At 46.2% G+C, this 24,489-nt stretch overlaps 1 protein-coding gene across 1 annotated transcript in view; it reads left to right on the forward strand.

The window, feature by feature from the left end:
* Window positions 1-6,089: 6,089 nt before the first annotated feature.
* The window catches only part of Tmem241 (transmembrane protein 241), a 108,091-nt gene continuing 89,691 nt past the window's right edge, over window positions 6,090-24,489 (forward strand). The window contains exons 1-4 of the mRNA XM_032886111.1: window positions 6,090-6,219; window positions 8,998-9,044; window positions 13,823-13,900; window positions 20,846-20,927. Of these exons, the coding sequence (XP_032742002.1) occupies window positions 6,148-6,219; window positions 8,998-9,044; window positions 13,823-13,900; window positions 20,846-20,927 (279 nt within the window). The 5' untranslated portion in view covers window positions 6,090-6,147. The remainder of the gene's footprint in view (window positions 6,220-8,997; window positions 9,045-13,822; window positions 13,901-20,845; window positions 20,928-24,489) is intronic.

Here is a 24,489-nt window from a genome sequence, read left to right on the forward strand (position 1 = left end):
GGCGACGTAAGAGGAGTTTCAAGGTGATGAGGCCGGCCAGGGCTGATGCTTTGACAACAAAAAGATAGTGGAGAGTTAGTGAAAATTCCAGTTGTTGCCTTCAGTGGCCAGACTTTCAACACTTGCTCACAGAAGGAGAGCGTTCATTAAGAGAAGTTCTTTGAGGGAGTCTGCCTTATCTGCTGGCCCTATTCCAAGAGAGGAGTCAGTCTCCAACATTAAGTCACCTTCCCCATTAGTCATCATTGACATAGAGAGTGCCTCTGATCCTATCCCTGCAGCAGTCAGTTCCTGCCCCTGTGGTCAAATGCCCCAGGTTAGGGGACAGGGAAGCCCCTAAAGTAGTTTCAGAAAGAGTCTGCAGCAGACTTCAAGGAACTTTGTTTTGCCAGACAGAAACTGGAATAGGCTTTACTCTAGGATGACAAGAGGAGAAAGTCTTGGCACTGGCTCTTCAGCTTACTCCAACTGGAGGCTGTGGCCAAGGTCAGGATCAATGTTTTCTTTTCCATGGGCCCTTAACCCAGTGAGACAGGTTGGTGAAAGACTGCTACTGCAGTCCTGGGAGGGCTGTAGTTCTATTAAAGGTCAGTACTCCAGGGGTTGGGGACTTGGCTCAGTGGTAGAGCGCTTGCCTAGCAAGCGCAAGGCCCTGGGTTTGGCCCCCAGCTCCGAAAAAAAGAAAAAAAAAAAAAAGTCAGTACTCCAGTGTTAGCAAACTCTTCATTGGATATGAGAGGCAGGAAGCCCCGCTCAACTGTCACTCCTGCCTCAGGAATGGCGGCAGAAAGAGTCCTTATGACCAGTTATCTCTAACTATAGCTTACTCTCTGATATCCGAGGCTTCAACCGGATAACACCCCCCTGGGCAAGCCCCACTTCGATACTCAGATGCTATTTTCTCCTGGTCTTTTGGCTCAAGGTCGCCAGGCATGTCTGACAGCCTGGAAGAAACTTGCCCCCAAAAGCAGACAGTCATACAATTCTTTTATCAACCACTTGGCACCTAGTACCCAGGTCCTAACCATCTCTCCATCCTTTTGTTATTAGTTCTTACAATGGCCTTTTCATCCCAAGAAAGCTTCCTCGTTTAGCTGTGTGACTGAATGCTATTTGTCACCTGATCTGGCTGTTCCAACAGCTCTCACCAGGCCACCCCCTAGCTTTCTTGCCTGGCCCCTTTCCCCTGTTCTTAAGAATTCTATCACCTAATACACTGTGTTGTGTGACTTATAATACCTCCCGTTCTACTAATATACATGTCCCAGATCCCCGTTGTGAAGGTTCTAATTCTAAAACAAGGGGATGGTGCATCCCCGTAAATATTAAATTTACCTCTGTGGGTCGAAACCAGGATTGGACACATGGATATACTTGGGGTCTTAGAATGTTACAATCAGGTGCTGATAAAGGGGTTATATTTACCATAAAATTGTTAAAAGAGCCTGTACATTCCTACTCCCTGGCTTCTGGGCACTCATCCCAAGAAGGAGCCCGTGGAGGCACTGAACACGGCGCAGGGCACATGCGACTTCATCTACAGCCTGCCCTCCACCGAGAGGAGCTGCTTGCTCAAAGAGCTGCAATGCTTCGAGATCATTGCCATAGCACAAGAGAAATTGGAAGCTTTACTACCCACTCCAGGACAGCTGAGATATGTATTCTTCCACACTGCGATACCTTTTGTAGGATTTGGCTTTTTGGATAATGCAATTATGATTGTTACATGAAATCAAGTTGAATTGTCTATTAGAATAATTTTGTGAATGTAAACAATGTCAATCAACACGTTATTTTTCCTTCTATGTATCAACATATTATTTAATTTTCAGTTATTGATACTGTACAGCGCTGAGTTGGGGTTTACTTAATTCTGACATAACATGCATGGGATACCTATCAATGTCTTTTTTTTCCTGATGGTTATAATTCAATGCTGAGGTCTCTCCAAATTATTTAAGGTGTTTAATATCAGTGAAAATTGTAATTCCCTGCCTGGTGGCATCCCTTCTGTGATATTTCATGGTAAACATTTACAATCATATAAATCCATTCAATTTTTAAACTTCCACATCTATCCAAAATGGAGCAGAGTTTTAAGTATATCTGAATATTTTAATTTTGAACCACACTGTCTTTAAGAGTCAGAGGTTAATCAAAAAAGAACAATTGTCTGGCCCCCCTTTTATGTAAGCTGTATATGCTAACAAGTATACTTATTTCTGATTGGCTTTTTAGCTTTAATTTCCCAACTTTAAGCAATCACAGTGAATTCTGGTTTGTGAGAGAAAGGCAGTACTTGGATACTTCCTGTGTCTTAGAATATGGTTAAAGAGAGCATGAAACAAGTCAGAGAAGGCTTGGAAAAGAGAAAATGAGAAAGAGAAAGAGCTGAGAACTGATATCAAAATTGGTTCTCCACCTCCCCTTGGTTGTCCTCCCTGCTTCCTTCTCTGTTGGGCCCTTTTTGCTTATATCTTTTGGCCCTTGGACATTTTATCGTTCAACCAGCTTTGTTAAACAACAGGTAGATAATATGGCAGCAAAACCTATTCAGGTATATTATCATAGGCCAGCTATGGATGACGCCGCTGATGATGGCCAAGCTCACCTACACATCTCCTCCCAGCCCAGGCAAGGATATTTTTGTCCTTCAGCCAAATGAGGCCAACATTCTTTTCTGCCTGCTGTCCTGATGTCTTTGCTGAAAAATCAACGAATTGTCACCCCTGCGTGCTGAGCTGGACAGTCAATGACGGGTAAGAGATTGATATATTCACAAATAAAGGGCCTAAGACAGGAGGGCCGCCATTAGCTGCTGCCTTATCCCATGACAGACTCTGGCCATAAGATTCTCTTGGCCATGTGACAAATATCACTCCAACCTAAGACAGACACATTCCCGAGGGGTTCATTCCAGGACAGCATGGCCATTTGGCCACCTTTTCATTTGACTATAAGGAAGAGGGAGATGTTGGGAGTGATGCCCTTGAAGTCCTCCGTTGTTGATGTTATTATTATTGTTAGAATTAAGTATGACTGGGTTCATGGAAAATCCCCAGCCAGCTGCAGAAGACTAATACAAATCTGGTGGTCAGGATGAACAATGATATGATAAAGCTGTGACCTTGCTGAGAAATACATCTGACGTCAAGATGTCCAATGTGATGACCTGTAACCTTTCTGAAAAACCAACATCCTGCTGACTAATAGGTACGACAAACCCGTGACCTTTCTGACAACCTGTCAACATCAGCCTACTTCCTGACCACACGAATATTGTGTCCTTGGCCTGCGTAAATGTTTCTTACTTCCCCTCCTCCCTCTGTTACCCCTGTTATGGTATAAATTCAGCCTTGGAGAAAAATAAAATTGTCGCCTTGATCAAACTCTTGTCTTGGCGTCCTTCACATCTCTTGTCCCCCATTCTCTTCCAGGTACCCCCAGACCCTTCGCTTACACCCAAGAACCTGGACGCCCCTAATTGGCAGAAAGTAGTCTAACAAACATCGCCCCTTTCCTTTCTTTCCTTTCTCCGTCCTATCCAGTGTTAGGCTGAAGGGGTGGAAAGGGGATGGTGAAGGGTGGAAGGAGAAAGGACCACAAAGTAGCCAATGACTGTAACAAGTGCTAGAGAAGATTAGCTAACAGGCAGGGAGAACAGGCAACATTACGCACTAGACTGGGGCTGGGAAGGAACTGGGAGGTAAGGAGGGCTCCCCAGCCTAGGCCTTGTTTCCCCTCTGCTTCCAGACTCCTCTGCTCTGTCAAGCCCATGCAGCCAGGAAGGACTGAGCCCAAATCAATCTTTAGGTTGCTTTTCCTAGAGGTGTGTTACACAGATGAACAAGGTAACTAAAGTGACTGTATACGTAAATATCATCCACACCAATAAGAAATGCAAAACCAAATCAGAAGTGTTTAAATGAAGCATGAACCTTCCAGGTATCACTCTAGTCCTCAGGGATACCTCGTCCCCAGAGGCATTATTACCGAGTGACTGGATCAGTGTACTTGAAGCTTGATTGATTCGAGGCTTTCCTTTTATTATTTATTCTCCTCTTTTTTTCCCAGTACAGTGGATTTTTAAATTGTGTGTCAATAAACTATTCTTGCTTAACTGAGATCGGTGTTTGTATGGTTTGAATGGTGATTCCCAGACCAAAACAATTAAAAGGAAAAAGGTTGGTTCTGGCTCACAATTGAAGGGTCCAGCCCATCCTGGTGGAGAAGCCAAGACAACCGGAGCATGGAGTAGCTGGCCACATTATGTCCACAGTCAGAAACAGCAATGAATGCCCAGTCCTGCTCCTCCTACACAGTTGGGGACCCCAGCCAGAGCGTGGTACCTTCACATGGGGTGGTTCTTCCCACTTCTGTAAAAGTAACTTACTCGCTTTCTGCTTTCTGCTAACCTACACCTGGTCCTGGAAACTTCCGGCCTCCATCAATTTTATCTCTGTTAGAGTGTTTCAGCCTCTGGGACTTACAGCTGAATAAGCTCACCCTTTCCAGCTCTTTCTGATCTCTGGCTGGCTGATCAACTCAGCTGTTCTAGCTCAAACCCCTCTCTGCGCGGATTGATTCAAAGTGGCTTTTCTCAGCCTCTGACTGACTTTACTGGGCCTCATACTAACTTTAGCAATCTGTTGTAATCTTCTGTCTTCACCTGTGTCTAGCTTGTTCTCTCTCTGCAACCTGTCTGTCTATAACTGCCCTACTAAAACTGCCCTCTCTCTGCACTGCCTCCTCAAGTACCTTGCCTTTCCTCCCTGCTCTTGTGAGAGTTGGGCATATCCTACCCTGATTCTGTCAGGTTGACAGTGTTACATTTTTACACTTTTTTTTTTGAGCTGAGCACTGAACCCAGAGCCTTGAGCTTGCTAGGCAAGCGCTCTACCACTGAGCTAAATTCCCAACCCCATTTTTACACATTTTTAATATCAGCACAGATATTAAACCTCATATAATAGAACGAAATTTTAAAGGTGTTTTATTTATTCCTTGAAAGTTTCATATGTATACAAGTGTATTTGATTCTGCCTACCACTGTTCTCCCATTCCTCCTGGTCTGTCCCTGCTCAGACTTTCAGATCCTTTCTGTCTTCTTTCTTTCTTTTGTAATCCCGATTCCAGTTGGTGCTGCCTGCTGCCATGTTGTCTGATCCCCGTGTTGGCCCGATCTTGTACAGGTTGTTCACCACAGCTGCGGTGAGCTCAGGAGTGCGGACACCGTGTCTGGAAGCCAGCGTTTTACCACACCTCTCCCTTCTCTCTCATCCTCACGCCCTTCCCACCCCATCACCTTCAGTGTTCCTTCGGCCTGGACAATTTTAAGTAGGAGCTAACCTGACAAACCCATTGCTTTAGTGTACAAAGTTTAGGAAAAGACAAAACAAAGAGGGAATATAAGAACTTTACCAAGGCCAGTGTTTTCTGGCTGTGAATTTAAATATTTTGGTTGCATAGATTTTCAGTTTTTCTTTCCTTTTTGAGACAGCATCTCACTATGTAGCCCTGGCTTGTTTGGAACATACAGTGTGAACCAGGCAGGCCTTGAACTCACAGAATCTGCCTGCCTCTATCTCCCAGGTGCTGGGACTAAAAACCATGCCTCTAAAAAGGAAATATTTTGTTAAGTCTTTTGAAATGGTGAGGGTATTCTAAAATTCCATCCATATGTCATTGGGTTTACTTCTTCACGTTTCATCCTGTTTGAAGATTTCGATGTAGACTGGGATCAATTTGGAAAGCACCCCTTTCCAAGGAGGTGCATGAGGACATGAGTTATGGTCTCCAACACTACAGTAAAAACTGGGTGTGTGGTGGCTTCGGTAAAGCCTACAGCATTTTCATCCAGTTATTCAGTAATAGCTATGACTATTTTTCTTCAAACCATAAAGGAAGGCTCTCTTCCACCATTTCCTACCGCTGGCAGCCAGAGAGGACCTGGGGACTGACACCCAGAAGACTTCCCAGCAGCAGCAACGACGTGGAGCTCTTGCGGGCGTAGCCCCTTTAAAGAGGCGGGCGCCCGGGCGAGCGGCCCGCTGATTGGCGGAGCGGAGCCTCGTGGCAGGGCGGCAGAGACTGAGGTGGCTGGCTTGGCTCTGCACCCTGGTCCCGGGAAGCCGGGAGAGCTGACTGATGAACTTGAGGCGGTCCCTGCTCGGCTTCACCTTTTGCACCTGTTACCTGGCTTCTCACCTCACCAACAAGGTGAGCAGGCGGGCGGGCGCGACTGCGCATGGGCTGCGAGCCATGCGGTCCGCGTCCCAGAAGCTGCCGGGGGCTGGCTAGTCTGGATGGGAATGTCAAGGAAACAGCCTTTGAGAGGAAGCACTCTGAGTCCACTTCCCGGAACTTTGTCTTGGACTGGGAGGACCCTCTTCTGGGAGGCTGGAGATGTGGCCTGGAGGCGTGCACAAAGCTCCATCTGCGGCACTCACCTAAACTCTCAAACCTTGGGAGGCGGAAGTAGGAGGATCCGGGTTCAAGGTCATTTTCAGCTACATCAAGAGTTTGAGGCCAGCTTGAGATACTTGAAACTGTGTCTCAAGTAAACGAATACAAATATACGCAAATAAACAGAAAACAAGAAGTTGCCCCTTTGTTTCTTCCCCAAGACCCAAAGTTCCAGAGCAGTGGAAAGATGAATTCCTTAGCCCTTACCTCACTGATGGATTCATTAAGTCTCTATCTTCATTCTAAGCATTTCCGATATACCCGAGGGTTTTGTTTGCTTGCTTGCTTGTTTGTTTTTGTGGTTTGAAATCTTGGTGAGGCAGAAACTGTCATATTTTGATAGGAGTGGGAGCCTGCTTTGAGTTTAAGATTTATTTTTATTTTATGTGTACGGTTGTTTTGCTACTATGTCTGTGCAGCATGTCAGCATGTGCATGCAGTGTCTGCAAAGACCAGAAGGCATTAGTTTCTCTGTAGCTGGAGTTACAGATGGTTGCGAGCCACCATGTGTTAAAATCCTCTGGAAGAGCAGCCAGCGCTCTTTTTTTTTTTTTTTTTTTTTTTTTTTTTTTTTTTTTTTTTTTTTTTTGGGCTGGGGGCTGAACCCAGGGCCTTGCACTTGCTAGGCAAGCACTCTACCACTGAGCTAAATCCCACTGCTGATCAGTCTCTCCAGCCTGCCTGCCTCTCCCCTCCCTCTCACTGGTGGGTGGTGTGGTTGTAGGTCTACCTTACTGGGGCACGTGTGGAGGTCAGAGAACATCTTGCAGGAGTCAGTTCAGATCTCAGATCGTTAGGTTTTACTGGGGACATTTCACCAGCCCTGTTTACCCTCCTAAAACAGGGCCTTGCTATGCAATCCAGGCTGGCCTGAAATCTTCCTTCTGCCCCATGATGGGGATGCTGGGATTCTGCCGTCTTTGGATCCCTGGATTTGCCTCCCTAGCCGCCCCCCTCTACCCTCTGACTAAGGAAGGGTCTCCCTTTTGTTGGGGAGAAGGACAACAACTGGCATTTGATGAAATAAAAAAGGCCCTGCCCTAGCACTACCAGATGTGACCAAACCATTCACATTTATGTAGATGAAAGAAAAGGAGTGGGGGGGGGGGACGGTTGACACAGTCCCTGAGTCCCTGGAAGCGACTGGTGGCAGTGGCTTATCTCTCAAAGAAACTGGACCTGGTAGCTAGGGGGTGGCCTGCATGCTTCAGGGCTGTGGCTGCAGTAGCTCTGTTAGTAAAAGATGCTGACAGATTGACTGTGGGGCAGAGACTGACCGTCATGGCCGCACATGCTCTGGAGAGCATAGTCAGGCAGCCCCCGGATTGATGGCTGTCTCATGCCTGCATGACAGACTATCAGTTTGCTAATGAATGGAGACCAAATCCAGTTCGGCCCTGGCGACCCTGAACCCTGCCACCTTGCTGCCCGATACAGTGACTGAGGTGGTCCATTCCTGTCAGGACATCCTGGCAGGAGAGACCGGAGTCAGGAAGGACCTGCAAGACAACCCCTTCTAGATGCTCAGGTGACCTGGTTCACAGATGGGAGCAGCTACGTTGCAGAAAGTAGAAGGGTGGCAGGGGCAGCAGTGGTAGACGACCACGAGACCACCAAACTGTTTGGTCTAGCAGCCTACCGGAAGGGTCTTCGGCCCAGAAAGCTGAATTGATAGCCTTACTACAGGCTTTCAGATTGGCAGAAGGAAAAAGAGTAAACACCTATAGTATGCCTTTGCCACTGCCCATGTTCATGGGGCCATCTATAGACAGCGGGGACTATTGACCTCAGCTGGAAAAGAAATTAAAAACAGAGAAGAGATCCTAAGCTTGTTAGAAGCCATACATCTCCCAGAAAAGATAGCTATCATCCACTGTCCAGGTCACCAGGAAGGCTGGGAGATACTCGGGTAAGTGCTTCCTCTTCCGTGTGAGGGCCTGCGTTCAGATCTCTGGGACCCACGTAAAAGCCTGATGTAATAGTGTGTGTCTACGCTCCTGCATCAAGACAGGGAGCGGAGGAGAAGGCTACCAGAGCTCCTGGCTCAGTCAGCCTGGCATAGCAATGGTGGATAACCAGAGCACATGACAAGCGAGGCAGGAGGCAAACTAACACCTCCACACGTGGTTGTGTCTGCACCCACACTTGCATAGATGAACGCACTCATTCATTATATCAACAGATCATACACAACGTTTAAAAAGAAAGAATATAAATACAGATTGAATTAGGGCATGGAGGCACATACCTGAAATTCTGGCACTTGGGAGGCCAAGGCCAAAGGATTACTGGGAGCCTGGATTGCATAACAAGTTTTAGGCCAGCTTGGGCTACAGACAAAGATCCTGTCTTAAGAGCAAACAAGCAAACGATAACAAAACAAAAATACAAACTTACTTCAGCCGAGTTGCTCTTCAGTATGACTTGGAAGGTCGTTCTTTTGCCAGTCATGATTTCTTCAATAGTAATATTATATACTTTATCAGTTCTGTGTCATTCAGAATGTCCATTAATCTGGTATTTGTTTTTCAGTATGTCCTGTCTGTCCTGAAATTTACCTACCCTACCTTATTCCAAGGGTGAGTATCTTTTTTTTTTCCTCAGATTTTGTTCTTTAAAATTTGTATGTTTCTGTGTATATGTGCGTGACACAGAAATGAAGGGCCTATAGAGGCCAGAAGAGGGCATTGTAGCTGGAGTTACAGGCAGTTGTGAGCTTTCACATGGCTGCAGGGAACTGAACCCTGGTTCTCTGCAGGAGCAGACTGTGCTCTTAATTACTGAGCCAGCTCTCTAGTTTCCAGGGCAGATACCTTTAGTAGACTTCGTGTGTGTTTGTAGGAAATGTTCGAACAGTGCCTTAAAATGTTCTTTGAGAGTTTTAGTAACTACACAGCCTCATCATCAATGGCAGATACTGTAGTCCTTCCATTTGTCAGTTTGTGTTGAATCACGTCCCATTCAGGAAGCACAAAGGCTCCAGACATACTGAATGTCTTCTTGGATATTCCCACTTAAATCTGACAAAAGAGCTTTTTTAGCTCGTGTGCGCTTAATTGCGCGCTCTCTCTCTCTCTCTCTCTCTCTCTCTCTCTCTCTCTCTCTCTCTCTCTTTCTTTTTCCATCTGGAGATAAGGTCTCTCTACATAGTTCTGGCTGTCTTAGAACAGACTGGCCTCAAACTCACAGAGATCTGCCTGCCACTGCCTCTTGAGTGCTGGGATTAAAGGAGTGTGCCACCACTGCCTGGCAATAAATCAATTTTAAAAAATACTTTACCAGTTTTTAAAAAAAATCTGATTTGTTTTATGAGTATGACTGCTTTTCCTGTGTGTGTGTGTGTGTGTGTGTGTGTGTGTGTGTGTGTGTGTGTGTGTGTATGTATGTATGTATACTATGTTCTTGGTGCCCCCAGAGTTCAGAAGAGGGTATTGGGTCTCTTGGAGCTAGAGTTACATCCCATTGTGAGTTGCCATGTGGGTACTAGGAACGGAACCCCAGGAGCCTGGTGAGTGCCCCTGGTTGCTGAGCCATTTCTCCAGCCTCAGTTTACCTTTTAGCCCCGCATTCATATCCAAACTATGACTCCTATTATTTTCCTTTCTGCAAATTTCATGATCAAATAACAATATATTTTTTTTTGTTTGTTTCACAGTGTAGCTAATTCCTAAAGGCGGATGATTTTCTGTGCTTCTCTGTTCTGACCTCTTTTCAGTGAATTTTCTATTTGTGCCTTTTTTCCACTTATTTTCACTGTGGGTTTAGCAGTTTTCTAATTTTTTTGGTGCATTTTTAGTCTTGGTACTGGAGACTGAGCCTAGGATTCAAATCTGCTAGGGCTTTGCTGTATTGCTTAGCTATATCATCTGCCCTTAAAAATTTGCTTTTAAAACAAAGGCTGGATTTCAACTCACTCTGTAGCCCAGACACGCTTTGAATCTGCTATCTTGCCTCAGCCTTCCCAGTAGCTGGGATCACAGGCCTCAGCCCCCAGGCCTGATTTCAGTTTGTTTTTTACATTTTAAGAATATAACCATTAGGGGCTGGAGAAGATGGCTTAATGGGTAAGGGTGTTTGTGAGGACCAGAACTTGGCTCCCAGCATCAGGTAGCTTGAGACCATTTGTAACTTCAGGTCCAGGGATTCTGATGCTCTCTTCTGGCCCCTCTTTTGTACCATTCCTGACCCCAAATAAAAGAAAAAAGAAAAAGAAAAAGAAAAAAGTACTAACACATGATCACTATGTCTAGTGGAACATTTTTTTAAATTTGTTTTTAATTGTTTAAAATTACCTTTTAATTTCTTAGCTTGTAGAAGGAAGCACCATGCTTGAAAGTGATGCCTAATTGAGTGGCAGACAAAATGACAAATCAGAAAGATTTAAGAGAATAGGATATGCGGTGCAGAGGGAGGGAAGGAGGGAATGAGGGAGGGAGGGAGGGGGAGAGAGAGAGGAGGAGGAGGAGGAGAGGGAGGCAGAGAAGGAGGAGGAAGAGGAGAAGGAGGGGGGAGGAAGAGGAGGAGGAGGAGGAAGAGGAGGAGGAGGAGGAAGCCGAGGGAGCAGTTTTACCGTGACAGTTATAGACAGGTTGCAGAGAAACAACAAGCTAGACACGAATGAAGATAGAAGGAGCCAGAGAATGAAAAGGACCCAAAGTTACTGTGAGGTGGAGCAGAGCAATTCAGTAAGAGGCCAAGAGAGAAGCCAGATTGAATCAGTCATCTTGGAGAGGAGTTTGAGCCAGAGCAGCTGAGTTGAACCAAGCAGCCGGAGTTCACAAAGGACAAGAAAGGGTGAGCTTATTCAGCAGTGAGTCTCAGAGGCTGAAAACCTTCTAGGCCTGGATAAGATTGTATGGAGGCTAGAAGCTTCCAGGACTAGGCCTAGGCTAACAGATGGGGGCAGTAAGCCTCTCAGATGACAGTTACTACAGGAAAATAAAAGTTACATTTACAGTTATCCAACTTACAAGACACTCATTGATTGTGCAACTCTTCCCTTTGCCTTTGGATCCTTGTTTTTAAAAATGTATTTATTTTATGTATATGAATACACTGTAGCTACCAGAAGAGGGCCATCGGATCCTATTACAGATGGTTGTGAGCCACCATGTGGTTGCTGGGAATTGAACTCAGGCCCTCTGGAAGAGCAGTCAGTGCTCTTAACCGCTGAGCCATCTCTCCAGCCCCTGCCTTTGGATCCTTAAAACAATATATAGTTAGTCTTTTATGGTCTTTTTCTGGAGTATTCTTTTGTTAATTCTTTAGGGAGAAGAGCTGTTGACTTTTTTAGGCATTATGCTGTTTGGTCATGTATAGAACACATCCATCATGCTTCTCTTTAGAAATGTGTTGGGGGGGATGGAGAAATGGCTCCACAGTGAAGAGCACTAGCTGCTCCTTATGAAAGACCCTAGCACGGTTCAGTTTCTAGCATCTACGTGGTACCTCATAACTGTCTGTAATTCCAATTCCAGAGGATCTGACACCCATTCCTTGCCTCCATAGGCACTGCACATATGTGGTGTACAGACATGAAGACAAAAACACCCATGCACATAAAATTATATATATATTTTCAAAGAGTCTCCAAGCACTACTACATGTCTCTTTGGCGGGGAAACTGACCAGGTTTAGACCTCTGCTCTAGACCAGGCTGATTCGGAAGGCCTGTTCTAGTTGGCCTGTTCTTAGCTAGACCACTGAAACACTAGGTCTTGCTACTGACCAGTTTGTCTTCTACTGCATTAGGAGATGGGTCATATCATGGAGAACGTGGGCAGTGCTAACAGCTTCCAAGAAGGGAAATTGGCCTGGCACATTTGAGGTTGCATGATGTGTGCTTTGGGAATCCCCCAAGGCAGGGAGAGAGAGTTTATCCTGGGGAGGGACTGGCCTAAGTCAGAAGGTTTTGAGTCACACATGAGAGACTTTGTCCTGGAGGCCAGGGGTTCTTGGGATAACACCACAGCACATGGGTGTGTTATAGTCACTTCTGAGGTGAGGTTCCTCATGTCATCTGTGACTAAACTTAAGGCTCTAAAACGTGTGGATGAATCATAAAATGTAAAGGTGTCTAAACTGAGAGTCCTGAGAGATTGCTGTCAGACGTGACCCCTGGACATGGATGTGAACACAGCCATGATGATATGATAGTAATTACAACTTCCATATGCAGGCAGTAGGACATAGAAAGGTCACCATTAGAAACCATCAGGGAGAGATTAGCTACATGAGGGCTGAGGGATCCTTGGACCCACCATGAATCTCTGAGATACATGGATGGCTTCGAAAACTGTGACTCCTTCATGGATGCTTCTGGTAAAGGGATCGGTGGGGATTTACTGCATTTGTGGTGGCTCCAGGAGCTGAGTATTGCTTGGAGCCCCAGAATATGGACAAGAAACTTCACTGAAGAGTACTTGGAACTGTCACCTCCAAGAGTTGGCCTTGAGTTCCCAATTCCCCGGCCCCTTTTAAGGTTTGTTTTTATAAGTGCGTGTGAGTGTTTCTGCCAAGTGTGCTAAGCCATCTTTCCGTTCCCTCACAACCCTCCTATTCAGCCTCCGAAGAGTTGGGATTACAGGTCTCTCCCACCACGCCTGGCTCGTTTGACATTTTGATGCGTTTTACATAATAGGAGAGGAAGGAGTGTTGCTAACCTATACTGTCCCTGACTGTCTAGCTAAGAGCACGGTGTCTCTACTGAGCTTCATGGCCCTAGGGTGTATGTGGCTGTGGAGGGGCTGAGGAGGAATCAACAATTTTCAAAACAAGTGAAAGGCATGATTTAATTAGCAGCTTAGAGAAAAAATGACACAAGATAGAAAATGAATGGCGGGGACAACCATGGGGGCTCATTATAGGACTAAGCTAGGGACCAGGTACAAGAAGGACAACAGCAGCTAGGGAGGGGGCCTTGGATGTGGATCCTATGGGCTAAATACAATCACCAGGACTTTGCCAAGTAGCCAAGGAAGGGTTAGGACGATTGAGACCACATCTCAGCTGGCTGTAAGGACGGTAGGCTCATGGTTGGCCATGTTTATGGTGGCATTTTGCATATGACATAATTGGGAGCTTACGGGATTTCAGGGTAGAGCTGGGTAAGAATGGGGCCCTGGAAGTCACCCATATCTATGGGCTGTGAATGAGGTTGTTCAGGAAATGTCTAGAAGTGGAGCAGGTGAGTAAGAATGCCAGCTTACTGGAGCACTGGAGTCGTCTGAGGGAGAATGGGAGAGAAGAGGGGAAGGGTTGGAAGTATGTATTAGTGGCATCAGCAGGCCCATCATGACTGGATAGAGCTGGACTCTGTAGGCCTGGAGTTACTCATCTCGACATTCATCCTTTCCAGGTGGCAGACATTCATTGGTGGACTTCTGCTTCACATGTCATGGAAACTGGGCTGGGTGGAGATCAACAGCAGTCTAAGGTACAACAGTGTGTGTGTGACTGACCCGTGGTTCACGCACACTTGCTTTAAATGTGTAATGTATTGCACCAGGAAACCGACCTGAGGTTCAATGACTTTATAATGAGACAAATCTTGAATAGTGTGAGGAATGTGGTATTAAAGTTACTAGAGACCTACAAGTTGCAATGCCTTGTTAATTTACCTTTATTTTAGATCTAAGGATCGTTACAGATAACTTACTGGTGCAGGTTTAAATATTCTTGGAAATTTTATTAAGTTTTCTATTTATAGAATAGTTAAGAATAGTTCCAATGTGTCCGTTACTTTCCTTTTGCTGTGATAAAACTCGAGGACCAAAACAACTTACAGAAGGAAGGGTTTGGGAGGGCAGTTTAACAGTCCACAGGGTCAGGGCCCATGATGGCTGAGCCGAGGCCTGACAGCAGGAACAGCCGAGAGCTCACATCTTGGTCTGCGAGCAGGAAGCAGAGAGAGTGCACAGAAAGCAATACACGGCTTTTTCAATTCTTAAATTATTTTTTATTTAAAATTTTTCTTTTATTGTTTTTTTTTGAGATTATAATTTAGTTACACCATTTGCTTCCTTGCTTTCTTCCCTCCAAACTCTCCCATGTACCCAGAAGGAGCTGGCAGACAATTGAGTCCTTAAAGTTATTGCTTGCCTGTAAGCCCTAGTGTGTGTGTGTGTGTGTGTGTGTGTGTGTGTGTGTGTGTGTGTGTGTGTGTGTGTGTGTGAGAGAGAGAGAGAGAGAGAGAGAGAGAGAGAGAGAGAGAGAGAGAGAGAGAGATAAGGTGGCTCACTGGTCAGCTAGTCTAGCAGAATCCGTGAAATCCAGCTTTGGTGAGAGACCCTATCTCAAAAAAAATAAGGTGCTGAACAACTGATGAAGACATTTGAGGTTGACCTCTGGCCTCTACATGCACATGCACACCATGTGCACACACACAAACATGTACACATGTATACATACACAAGATAGAAAGGGCTATGCTGAGGTCCTTTCTCCCGTACAGCAAGTACTGACTTACAGTGGTGGGGCGTTAATGTTTTAGGCAGTGACAGCCAACTGTCTTCTGCTCTTTCCTTTCATGTTTGGAAGTGACTTTATGCCCACTAGATGTCAACAGAATGCAGAATTCTTGAGAATTCCATTTGAGGAGCCCTCTAGGCACCCATAACAAAACACTGCAGAGTGTTTGCAGAAAGCAGATGTTCTCTCAATAAGTCATGCTCTATTTAAAAAAACAAGTGGGGTTGGGGATTTAGCTCAGTGGTTAGAGCGCTTGCCTAGGAAGCGCAAGGCCCTGGGTTCGATCCCCAGCTCTGAAAAAAAAAAGAACCAAAAAAAAAAATAAAAAACAAGTGATTTAATTTAATTAAGCTTCATCTCCATAACGACAGTCTTATTATGAATACGTGCACGTGCAGATGGAGAACGGGCCTGTGATTCAAGTGCGATGCACGGTCTGGGCTTTCAGTCCCTTCAGGGGCATGACAGAGTGGCAGTTTCCAAACCAGACTCCTTGGCAAGAGATACTTCAAAGTGACGGTACCTGCAGTCCCTCCAGTCAGGAGTTGGTCCTCTACCTTCATGCAAACACATACGTGTGCAGGCAACCGTGGTGCACATGAGCTCACACTGGCTCAGCAGTTCCCCAGAGGCCCAGATGCTGGGACCCTGTCAGGACCACCACAGACTTTAATTCTATTTTGTTTCCTTTGTGGGCAAATGAGGTAAGGAAATAATTGACTGACGTAAAAGGCTCAGATGCCACAACCTGACGAATTAGAAGTCGCCTCCTCTACTAATGTTCAGGCCTTTGGTTCCTAGACTCAGGGTTAGGCCTTCAAAGATGGCCAGATCAATGTGATTCCTCTACAAAGTGATTTTGTAACCAGTGTGAACTTCAGGGTCTATGCCTTTGAACAGCACTTCTGGGCACTTACCTCGAGTATCATGAAACCATCACGCACATGAGAAAATAATGTATTCAGCTATACAGCCTGGCATAGTAAACAATGCAAGATTGACCCAAGTCTCCAACCATACGACATTGTTCAATTATCATTAAGGCAAGTCAGTCGTCAGTAGGTTGGGTGTGGCTTTCTGCCATGGGAAATGTGACGTTGAGGAGCTTATGAGACAACATGCTGTTTTCATGTTCTCACATCCTCAGCCAGTGCAGACACTTACTCATGGAGTCTGTAACTCAGCAGGGGTTTCCCGTGTTTATTTTCAGAGGGACTCCAGTGTGGAGGTCTGGGACTTCACCGACCTTACATTCCACAGCCCTGGGCCTGCTGCAGTCAAGCCAGCGGCTGGCTCGCGCTGAGCATTGCACATTTGGAGCATGGCCTGCTGTGGGTTGTGTCCTGTTGCCTTTGATCCTTGTGACCTGAGTCACAAGAGAAGGGACACCATCTGTACTCTCTCCTGGCCCATGAGGATGGGGATGGCGTGCTCTTCTCTCTGCTCACCGTTAGGTTGGGGATACAGATGCCTGTTACTTCAGGCAGGGCCGGTAGTGATGGACAGTACAGTCCTGGTAGTTTTTTTACCGGATACAAAACTCTCACTGTGCTTGCAGCTTACCTGTCTGAAGCCTGGTCTTCCATTAGAGCATGAGGGTTGTGTGGGTCAAGAGCTAAGGCATGGCTGAAAACTTAGAGCTGGGTAGACCTGACTTCAGAGCCGTGTTTACCAGCTGTTCAGTAGGAAAGTGACTTGAGGTCGTGTGCATCTGTCGGATTTGACAACCTTTGATGAGAACGGAACTGAGGAGCTGGTCAAGTAGGCCAGGGATCCCAAAGCAACGGGTCTGAGGATGTCAGAAGTCAGTGTGGTTCCCGTCTCTGTGTTCTCTCCTTGTCTTACTTAGGGTTCCTATCGCTGGGATGAAATACCGTGATCAAAAGCAAGCTGGGGAGGAAAGGGTTTACTTGGCTTATACTTCCACACTGCAGTCCATCACCAAAACAAGTCAAGCAGGCAGGGGCCTGGAAGGCAGAGGCTGGTGCCGAGCCCACCGAGGGATGCTGCTTACTGCCTTGCTCCTCGGGGATTGCTCAGCCTGCTTTCTCATAGAACCAGGGCCATCAATCCAGGGATGACCCCACACACAATGGACTGGGCCCTCTCATCTCAATCAGTAGTTAAGAAGGTGCCCTACAGGCTGGCCTTCAGCCCAGTCTGATGGAGGCATTTTTCTCAGTTGTGTTCTGAATAGAAGCCTTAGTGGCCCTGTGACACTGAGAGGAGGCCCCTGGACACCGGGATGGGCCACCTGGGCTAACAGTGCATCCTCACCGTACTTCATGCCAGTTTCTGCCAGAAGTCCTTTTTAAGCCCAGACTAGCACCTTGAAAGGAACCTTATTTTTGGGACCTCTCCTGTTCTATGGGAGCGTTCTCTTTTCCTCTTCCTCTTCCTCTTCCCCAACTGCTTAAGCTCTTACCTATGAATCTTTAATACATTTCTTTCCACAGCTGATCCTTTGTGGTTCATGAATTTCACTATTTTATTTTAATTTTTACTTATGTGAGTGTATGTTACATGTGTGTAGGTAACCTTGGGGGCCAGACAGCGAATGGGAACCTTTGGAGCTAGAGTCATAGGCGGTCATGAGCTACCTGATCTAGATGCTGGGAAGTGAACTTTGACCTCAGCTCTCTCTGGCCTCTTGAATTTTGTTCTTTAAACTTTAGAGACAAGAATCAGAAAGTTATTGTACGCTGTTTTAGCTGTGAAGAGACACCATTACCATAGCAACTCTTATAAAAGAATGCACTTAATCGGGGCTGGCTTACAGTTTCAGGGGTTTAGTCCATTATCATCATGGTAGAAAGCATGGTGGCATGTAGGCAGACACGGCGCTGGAGAAGCAGCTGAGGGTTAAACTCAAATAACGTGAGTTTATGGGGGCCATTCTTATTAAACCACTCCAGTGGCTGTTGAGTTTTCCAGAGCCCTAGCTCCCTGAGAAAGGCTCTGTTCTCAAGGACACCCCATATTTGTATATTGTTTTATAAGTAGAAAATTCAAACAAGGCATGGTAGGGCATACCTGTGGTACTGAGGTCTGGGAGGTGAATGTAGGAGGAGCAGGAATTCAGAGTCAGCCTTGGCTAAATAGTAAGTTCAAGGCCATTGTGGACTGAGAGCCCATCTCAAAACAAGAGCAAAAGCAAGCAAGCGTTCAATATACATAAACTAAACATAGAGTTTACTTTAGGTTGGTCTAGCCTATCTTGAATACTCAAACACTCAGAGATTATAGTACAAAATCCATTTTATACTAATGTGTTGGATATTGAATAGGACAGGTGATCCAAGAAGGCACTGAGACATTACTGGGACTAAGGTGTCTTAGTATAGGTTTTATTGTTGTGAAGAGACACCATGACCGTGTCAGCTCTTAAAGGAAAACATTTAATTGTGGCTGGCTCCCATGTTCAGAGGATTATTCATCATGACAGGAAGCATGATGGCACACGGGCAGACATGGTTCTAGAGAAGTAGCTGAGAGTTCTACATCCAGACTGGAAGTCAGCAGGAAGTGACAGTGACTCTGGGCTTGGCTTTAGCATCAAAAACCTCAGAGCTCCACTCCTAGTGCCACACTTTTCTCCACCCAGGACAAACCCACTCCAACAAGGCTACACCTCCTAGTAGCACCACTCCTGGAGAGCCTCTGGGGGCCATTTTCATTCATTCCACTCCCTGGCCCCATAGTCTGCTAACCGTATCATAACGCAGAAATGCATTCAGTCCAACTTCAAAAGTCTCCGTGGCCTAGCACAGTCTCAACAATGTTAAATGTCCAAAGTTCAAAAACTCTCGTAAGACGCGTACAGTCTCCTAACTGTGGTCCCTGTAAAGTCAAAAAGAAAAGCGATCACATACTTCGTGCAAGGGCACAGGTGAGAGAGCCTTTCTGCAGTGTCCCACTAGGATGCTCCTTAGTATCTGAGAGGGGAGCACTTTCTTACGGATATGTGTGTAATTGGCTGGAAGCGTCAAATAGAATGGACAGATGGGGGTGGCTTTCCCGTGTCATAAAATTGAAGTGTTCAGTTGACAGCGTTAACCATGGTTAAGTCAGACAGCTTCATATTTCTTTGAGATAGGGCTCTCACTGGACCTGGAGCTCTCAGAGTCAGCCCCAAGGGTCCTCCTGTGCTGGGAATACAGGTGTGCATTACCACACCCAGATTCCCCATGGGTCCTGGGGATCTTACTCAGATCCTCAGGTTTGCTAACTGAGCCTTCTCCATAGCCCTTATTGTGTGGATCTTAAGCACTGTAGCATGGGGCTGGAAAGGCTCAGAGGTTAGGCACACTGGCTTCGGGTCCAGACACCTGGATTGGACTCCCAACACCCACCTGTCCACTCAACCTTTTGTAACTCCAGTCTTGGGGGATCTACTGCCCTCTTCTGGCCTGTGCAGGTACTACACAAACAGCATTCTAACATACTAAAGACCATACATTTTTTAAAAAAAATTAGCATGGAGAACATGTAACATGGCTCCTGATTGGCTGTACATGCTCACTAAGTGCTGTGAGGCCTCTGTTCACAGTGAGTACTAGAACTTTATAAGTCGCTATAAGGGTTGGGGATTTAGCTCAGTGGTAGAGCGCTTGCCTAGGAAGCGCAAGGCCCTGGGTTTGGTCCCCAGCTCCGAAAAAAAAAGAACAAAAAAAAAAAATAAAAAAATAAGTCGCTATAAGCATTTGCTGAAGTAAGTGGTATTAGTCAGTAAGATTTGGAGGCCATCCCAGAGCCTGGGAACATTGCTGTGCTAGGTCTGAGTGTGACCGTGGGTAGACTGCTGTCCTGGACAGACAGTAAAAGGGAGGACTCTGTGAATATGCCATGCCCCAGTAGTGTTCACTGAATGTGGTGGGATGGCTATGCTGTCTACTGCTCAAACAGCTTCACTCATTTTTACTAGTTTTTTTTTTCTTTTTCTTTTTTTCGGAGCTGGGGACCGAACCCAGGGCCTTGTGCTTGCTAAGCAAGCGCTCTACCACTGAGCTAAATGCCCAACCCCCATTTTTACTAGTTTTGAGGCTGACTGGGAACCTCAAGTAGCAGAGAGGCTTCACTTACAACCTCAGTGAAAGGCAGCGAGTGGCAGCCCCACGAAGGGCGCCCTGTGTCCAGCTCAGCTCTTTATGGGTTTTCTTGGGTTTTGTCTTTGTTTTGTTTTAGCTAAGATTTCAGTGTGCAGCTCTGGCTGACCTGGAGCTCATGATGCAGCCCAGGCCGGCCTCCAGCTCATAAAGACCTGCCTGATTGTCTCCCAAGCGCTTGGCATTAAAGGCGTGTGCTACCACACGTAGCTTACTTACTGTTTTTGAGGAGAACACAATTCTAGACTATCATGAAAACTCAGTTCCTGGTATGGTCAAGCCGAGCCAAAGAAATGTGCCTTTCAAAGCCCTCGAGGATCTCTAAAATTCTAGGTTAGAGTCTGAAGAAGCCAGAATATGACCACCGTGTTGAAGTTCTAAGATTTATTATTTAAAAGCCCTTTTTCTAATTTTTTTTGGTTCAAAATTGTAATTCCTTGGAAGTGTGCGAAACATCTTAGGTAAACATTCTATAAGAAAACCCAAAACTATTGGCATACTTGAAATCAATCGCCTACCACACTGAAGGAGATCAGCTGCGTCCTCTCCCTGAGCAGCAGCAAGGCCTATCCGTGTTCAGTTTGGGGGTGTTCTTGAGCGCCGAGTAGATGTCATATGACAGCTGTGCGTTGAATGGTTTCATTTGCTCATGTTCTCTCTGTGGGTAAGGAGAACCTATCACTTAACATCCCCACCCCCAGGATATTTAGACAACCTTGGTGGAAGGAATCGTTGCCTGGGGGGTCGGGATGGGGTCTTCTCCAGCATGAAGTAGTAAAAGCGTTTTCGATTTTTCCTTCCTTTAGATCTGATGTTTTGACGTGGCTTCCTGCTTCAGTGCTATTCGTGGGCGTAATCTATGCGGGGTCCAAAGCTTTATCTAGACTGGTAAGTATTGAGAATTTCTATGTGTGGCCAGGGACACGCAGCCCCTCTGTCCCCGCCCCCTTTGTGTTTGAATTTACTGCATCTGTTGGTGTTAGGCATCAGCTTGAATGTCTGACTAGACCAGAGAACTGAGGTGCTGGTTAGCGGACTGTGGCTGTCGTCAAAAACCCAAGGAGCAACTTCAGGAAATAACATTTTGGCTCATGGTTTCAGAAGGTTCCAGACTGAGTCCTTGCCACTTAGGTCCTGGGCCGGTGGTGAGGCTGACCATCCTGACAGTGGAGGATGTGGAAAAGCTGTTCACCCCACTGCAGATGGGAGACGGCAGGATAGAAGATGGAGAACTAGGAGTAGCTTTCAAGGGCCTGTGCCCCACTAACCTACTTCTTCCACCTGGAGGACTTGCTGCCTAAAGTTCCCAGATGTTTCCAAATTAGTGCCACTACCTAGGGACCAATCCTGCAATACGTGAGCCCTTCTGAGGGGCCACTTGATACCCAAACCAGGACAGAGAGGTCCTGGGCCTAAGTTAACATAGAGCTTTTTTTTCTGCTTTTGCTGAATTAAAGATAAATAGAAAAGAGCGGAACTGCCAGCTTGTCTCACAAGGCGGGCAGAGAGAGACACAGTAGCAGTTGTGAAGTCTGCCAGTCAGGCCTCCATTGAGCAGATTTCACAAGGAGGCTAGCTTTGGCCCTCTGCCTCAGTGCAGGATATCCTCGGAAGCAGAGAGTCAGGGATAGACCTTCACCTGCTGCTGAAGAGGAACTGATGAGTTGGTAAAACAGTCCAGGGGATGGTGGATGCAGTTGTGAATACAGGTATGGCCCAGAGTAGACCAGTACCTGGTGTACTGGCTGGCTTATGTGTCTACCTGACACATGGTACAGTCATTAGAGGGGAGGAGCCTCAGGTGAGGAACCACCTCCAGGGAAGGCATTTTCTCAGCTAGCATCAGTGAGGGCAGGCCCAGCCCATTGTGGGTGGAGTCATCCTTGGGCTGGTGGTCCTGGATCTAAGAGCAAGCCAAGAGAAGCAAGCCAGTTATCAGCACTCCTCCGTGGTCTCTGCATCAGCCCCCACCTCCAGCTTCCAGCCATGCTTGAGTTTCTGCCTGGCTTCCTCCAATGATGGACCATAAACTGGAAGAGTAAGCCAGACAACCTTCCTCCCCAATGTGCTTTCTGGCTGTAGTGTTTCATTGCAGTGATAGAAACCCTCCAAAACTGGGGTATCCGTAAAAGGAGCTGTCTGTTCTGTCTTTCTACTCCTCATGCCTCGTGCCCCAGGACTGTGTGTTTTCTAAAGAATAGAGGTGCTTCCAAGTACATTGTTCAGAACGCCAAAATGTCATTATTTTGCCATCAAGAGAATCCATTAAAACCAGTGGACTTACGAATCAAGACGGCATTGATGCCTCCCTTTCCCTTTCCTGACTTCTATTTTTATTCAGTGTTTTGACTTTTGGAAAATTGTAGAATTCGCAACATAACACAGTCTATTTTATAGTGTTTGCTGTTGTGTTAGTTCCTGAGACCTCAGATATGAAAACAGTAAAACAGTCTAACAAGGTAATGTTGTGGTTAGGACTACTTCACATCTATAATAGCGGTTGAGAAAGTCATTTGGAATTAAATTATTTTCCTCCCATGGTTTATACACTTAAGGAGATGGGAAGACAGTTTCAGAAGGGTGGACACACCTGAGTGGGTGTAGAAGCTGACCGACAGTGCATGTTGGCGTGCAGCTCAGAGTGTTCAGGCGGTCCCCACCCCGTCTCCTGCTTCTCTCTGGTCTTTTGGCTCTAACTTTTTCCTCTAAGTTCTGGACAGGTATGGATGCCAGAATCTTTTTTTTTTTTTTTTAAAGATTTATTTATTATATATGAGTACACTGTTGCTGTCTTCAGATACATCAGAAGAGGGCATCGGATCTCCTTACAGATGGTTGTGAGCCACCATGTGGTTGCTGGGAATTGAACTCAGGACCTCTGGAAGAGCAGTCGGGTGCTCTTAACCGCTGAGCCATCTCTCCAGCCCCGGATGCCAGAATCTTAAAGATTGAATAAGTCACGTATTGTGCTTATGAGAATAATGGTTTGTTCTTTTTTTTTTTGTCAAGTGATTTTTTTTTCACTCAAGTTTCCAGAGTGATTCTCTTTGTATCTTTTATTTATATATTTTATTCTGTGTGTGCATGCATGTTTGTAGTGTGCTACTTGAGAGGGCATATGTAGATTTTAGAGGTGAATATTGGGAATCTTCTATCGTGTTACAGTACACATGAGCGCGCACACACACACACACACACACACACACACACGCACGCATGCACTCTTGAGAGTTCCAGCTACCCTCTGTGTCTGTCAAGGCCCTGAGGTCTGCCTGCCTCCACTGTCTCACTGGGGTTCCAGGCGTGCACCCTCACACTTGAACTTGAGAGTTTCGGGTCATAAGTCCTCGTGCTTGTGCTTCAACCCCTTCATGCACTGGCCCTGTCCAACCCTCCTTTGTGTCTTCATGTGAGTCACAGTGAGCAAGTGAGGGGCGGCACAAATCCAGTCAGCTGGAGACAGGGGAGAAGCAGCACAGAGGCTGCCTGCCTGCCTCTAGTCTTCACCAAGCGGCAGCTCTTCTGATTTGCCATGGTTTTTCTTTTTCAGATTGGTTTCTAAGAGCTAGTGCAGGTGGACTTTCCCCAAAAGCTTTTAAAACTTATTTTAATGACTTATTTTTGTATTTGTGAAATGCACATTGATGATTTTTCCAGGCTGTGTCTCTGTGAGCATATCAGATCCCTGGCAACTAGAGTTGCGGGCAGTTGTGGGCTCCCATGTGGGTGTTGGGAATTGAACCCAGGTCCTCTGGAAGAGCAACCAGTGGCTCATCTCTCTAGCCTGGACTTTTCCCTTTTTTCTTTTTTCTTTTTAAAGACAGTGTCTTATGTAGCCCAATCTGGTTTTGAATTTACAACCCTTTAACCATAGTCTCCTAAGCAGTGGGTATGATTTCAAGTGTGGGTCACTATGCCTGGCTAGGTCCAGAGAGACTGTGACATAACCCCGAAAATCCAGTCTCTCTCTGTCTTTCACTTCTGCGAGGTGTCTGTTCCAGTGTCAGTCCCTTCCCTCAGGCTGTCACTAACTTCAGGCTCACCTCACAGTTCACAGGGAAGCAGTCTTCCTAATGCCTCTTATCTGAGTCCCGGGCTTTGCTTCAATCAGATCCGGTGGGTCATCGCCCATTGTGATTGTGCAGACGAGCTGGGAAGACGGGGCCATGTTTCCTATCCTGCCCTGGGTCTTGGCTTATCCACTCTGACTGAAGAGCCTTAGAAATCTGAGACTGAGGCAGATTCTCAGGTTCAGGTACTTTACTGCAAAAAGGGACTCAAATATCAACCGGATGGCTAAAACCCCTCCAAAGCCCATTCTAAATGTCCATTCAGTTTGTCTCAGCAGTCAGAGTGTCTGTGTCCTACAACAATGCTTTGGAAGGACAATTTCTAGGCAAGCCTGCCATTAGCTTGCTCTTTGGTTAGAAGAGCATACATCAGCTTCAGC

Source organism: Rattus rattus, chromosome 15, assembly GCF_011064425.1.
Source record: "Rattus rattus isolate New Zealand chromosome 15, Rrattus_CSIRO_v1, whole genome shotgun sequence".
In the NCBI taxonomy this organism is placed as follows: domain Eukaryota; kingdom Metazoa; phylum Chordata; class Mammalia; order Rodentia; family Muridae; genus Rattus; species Rattus rattus.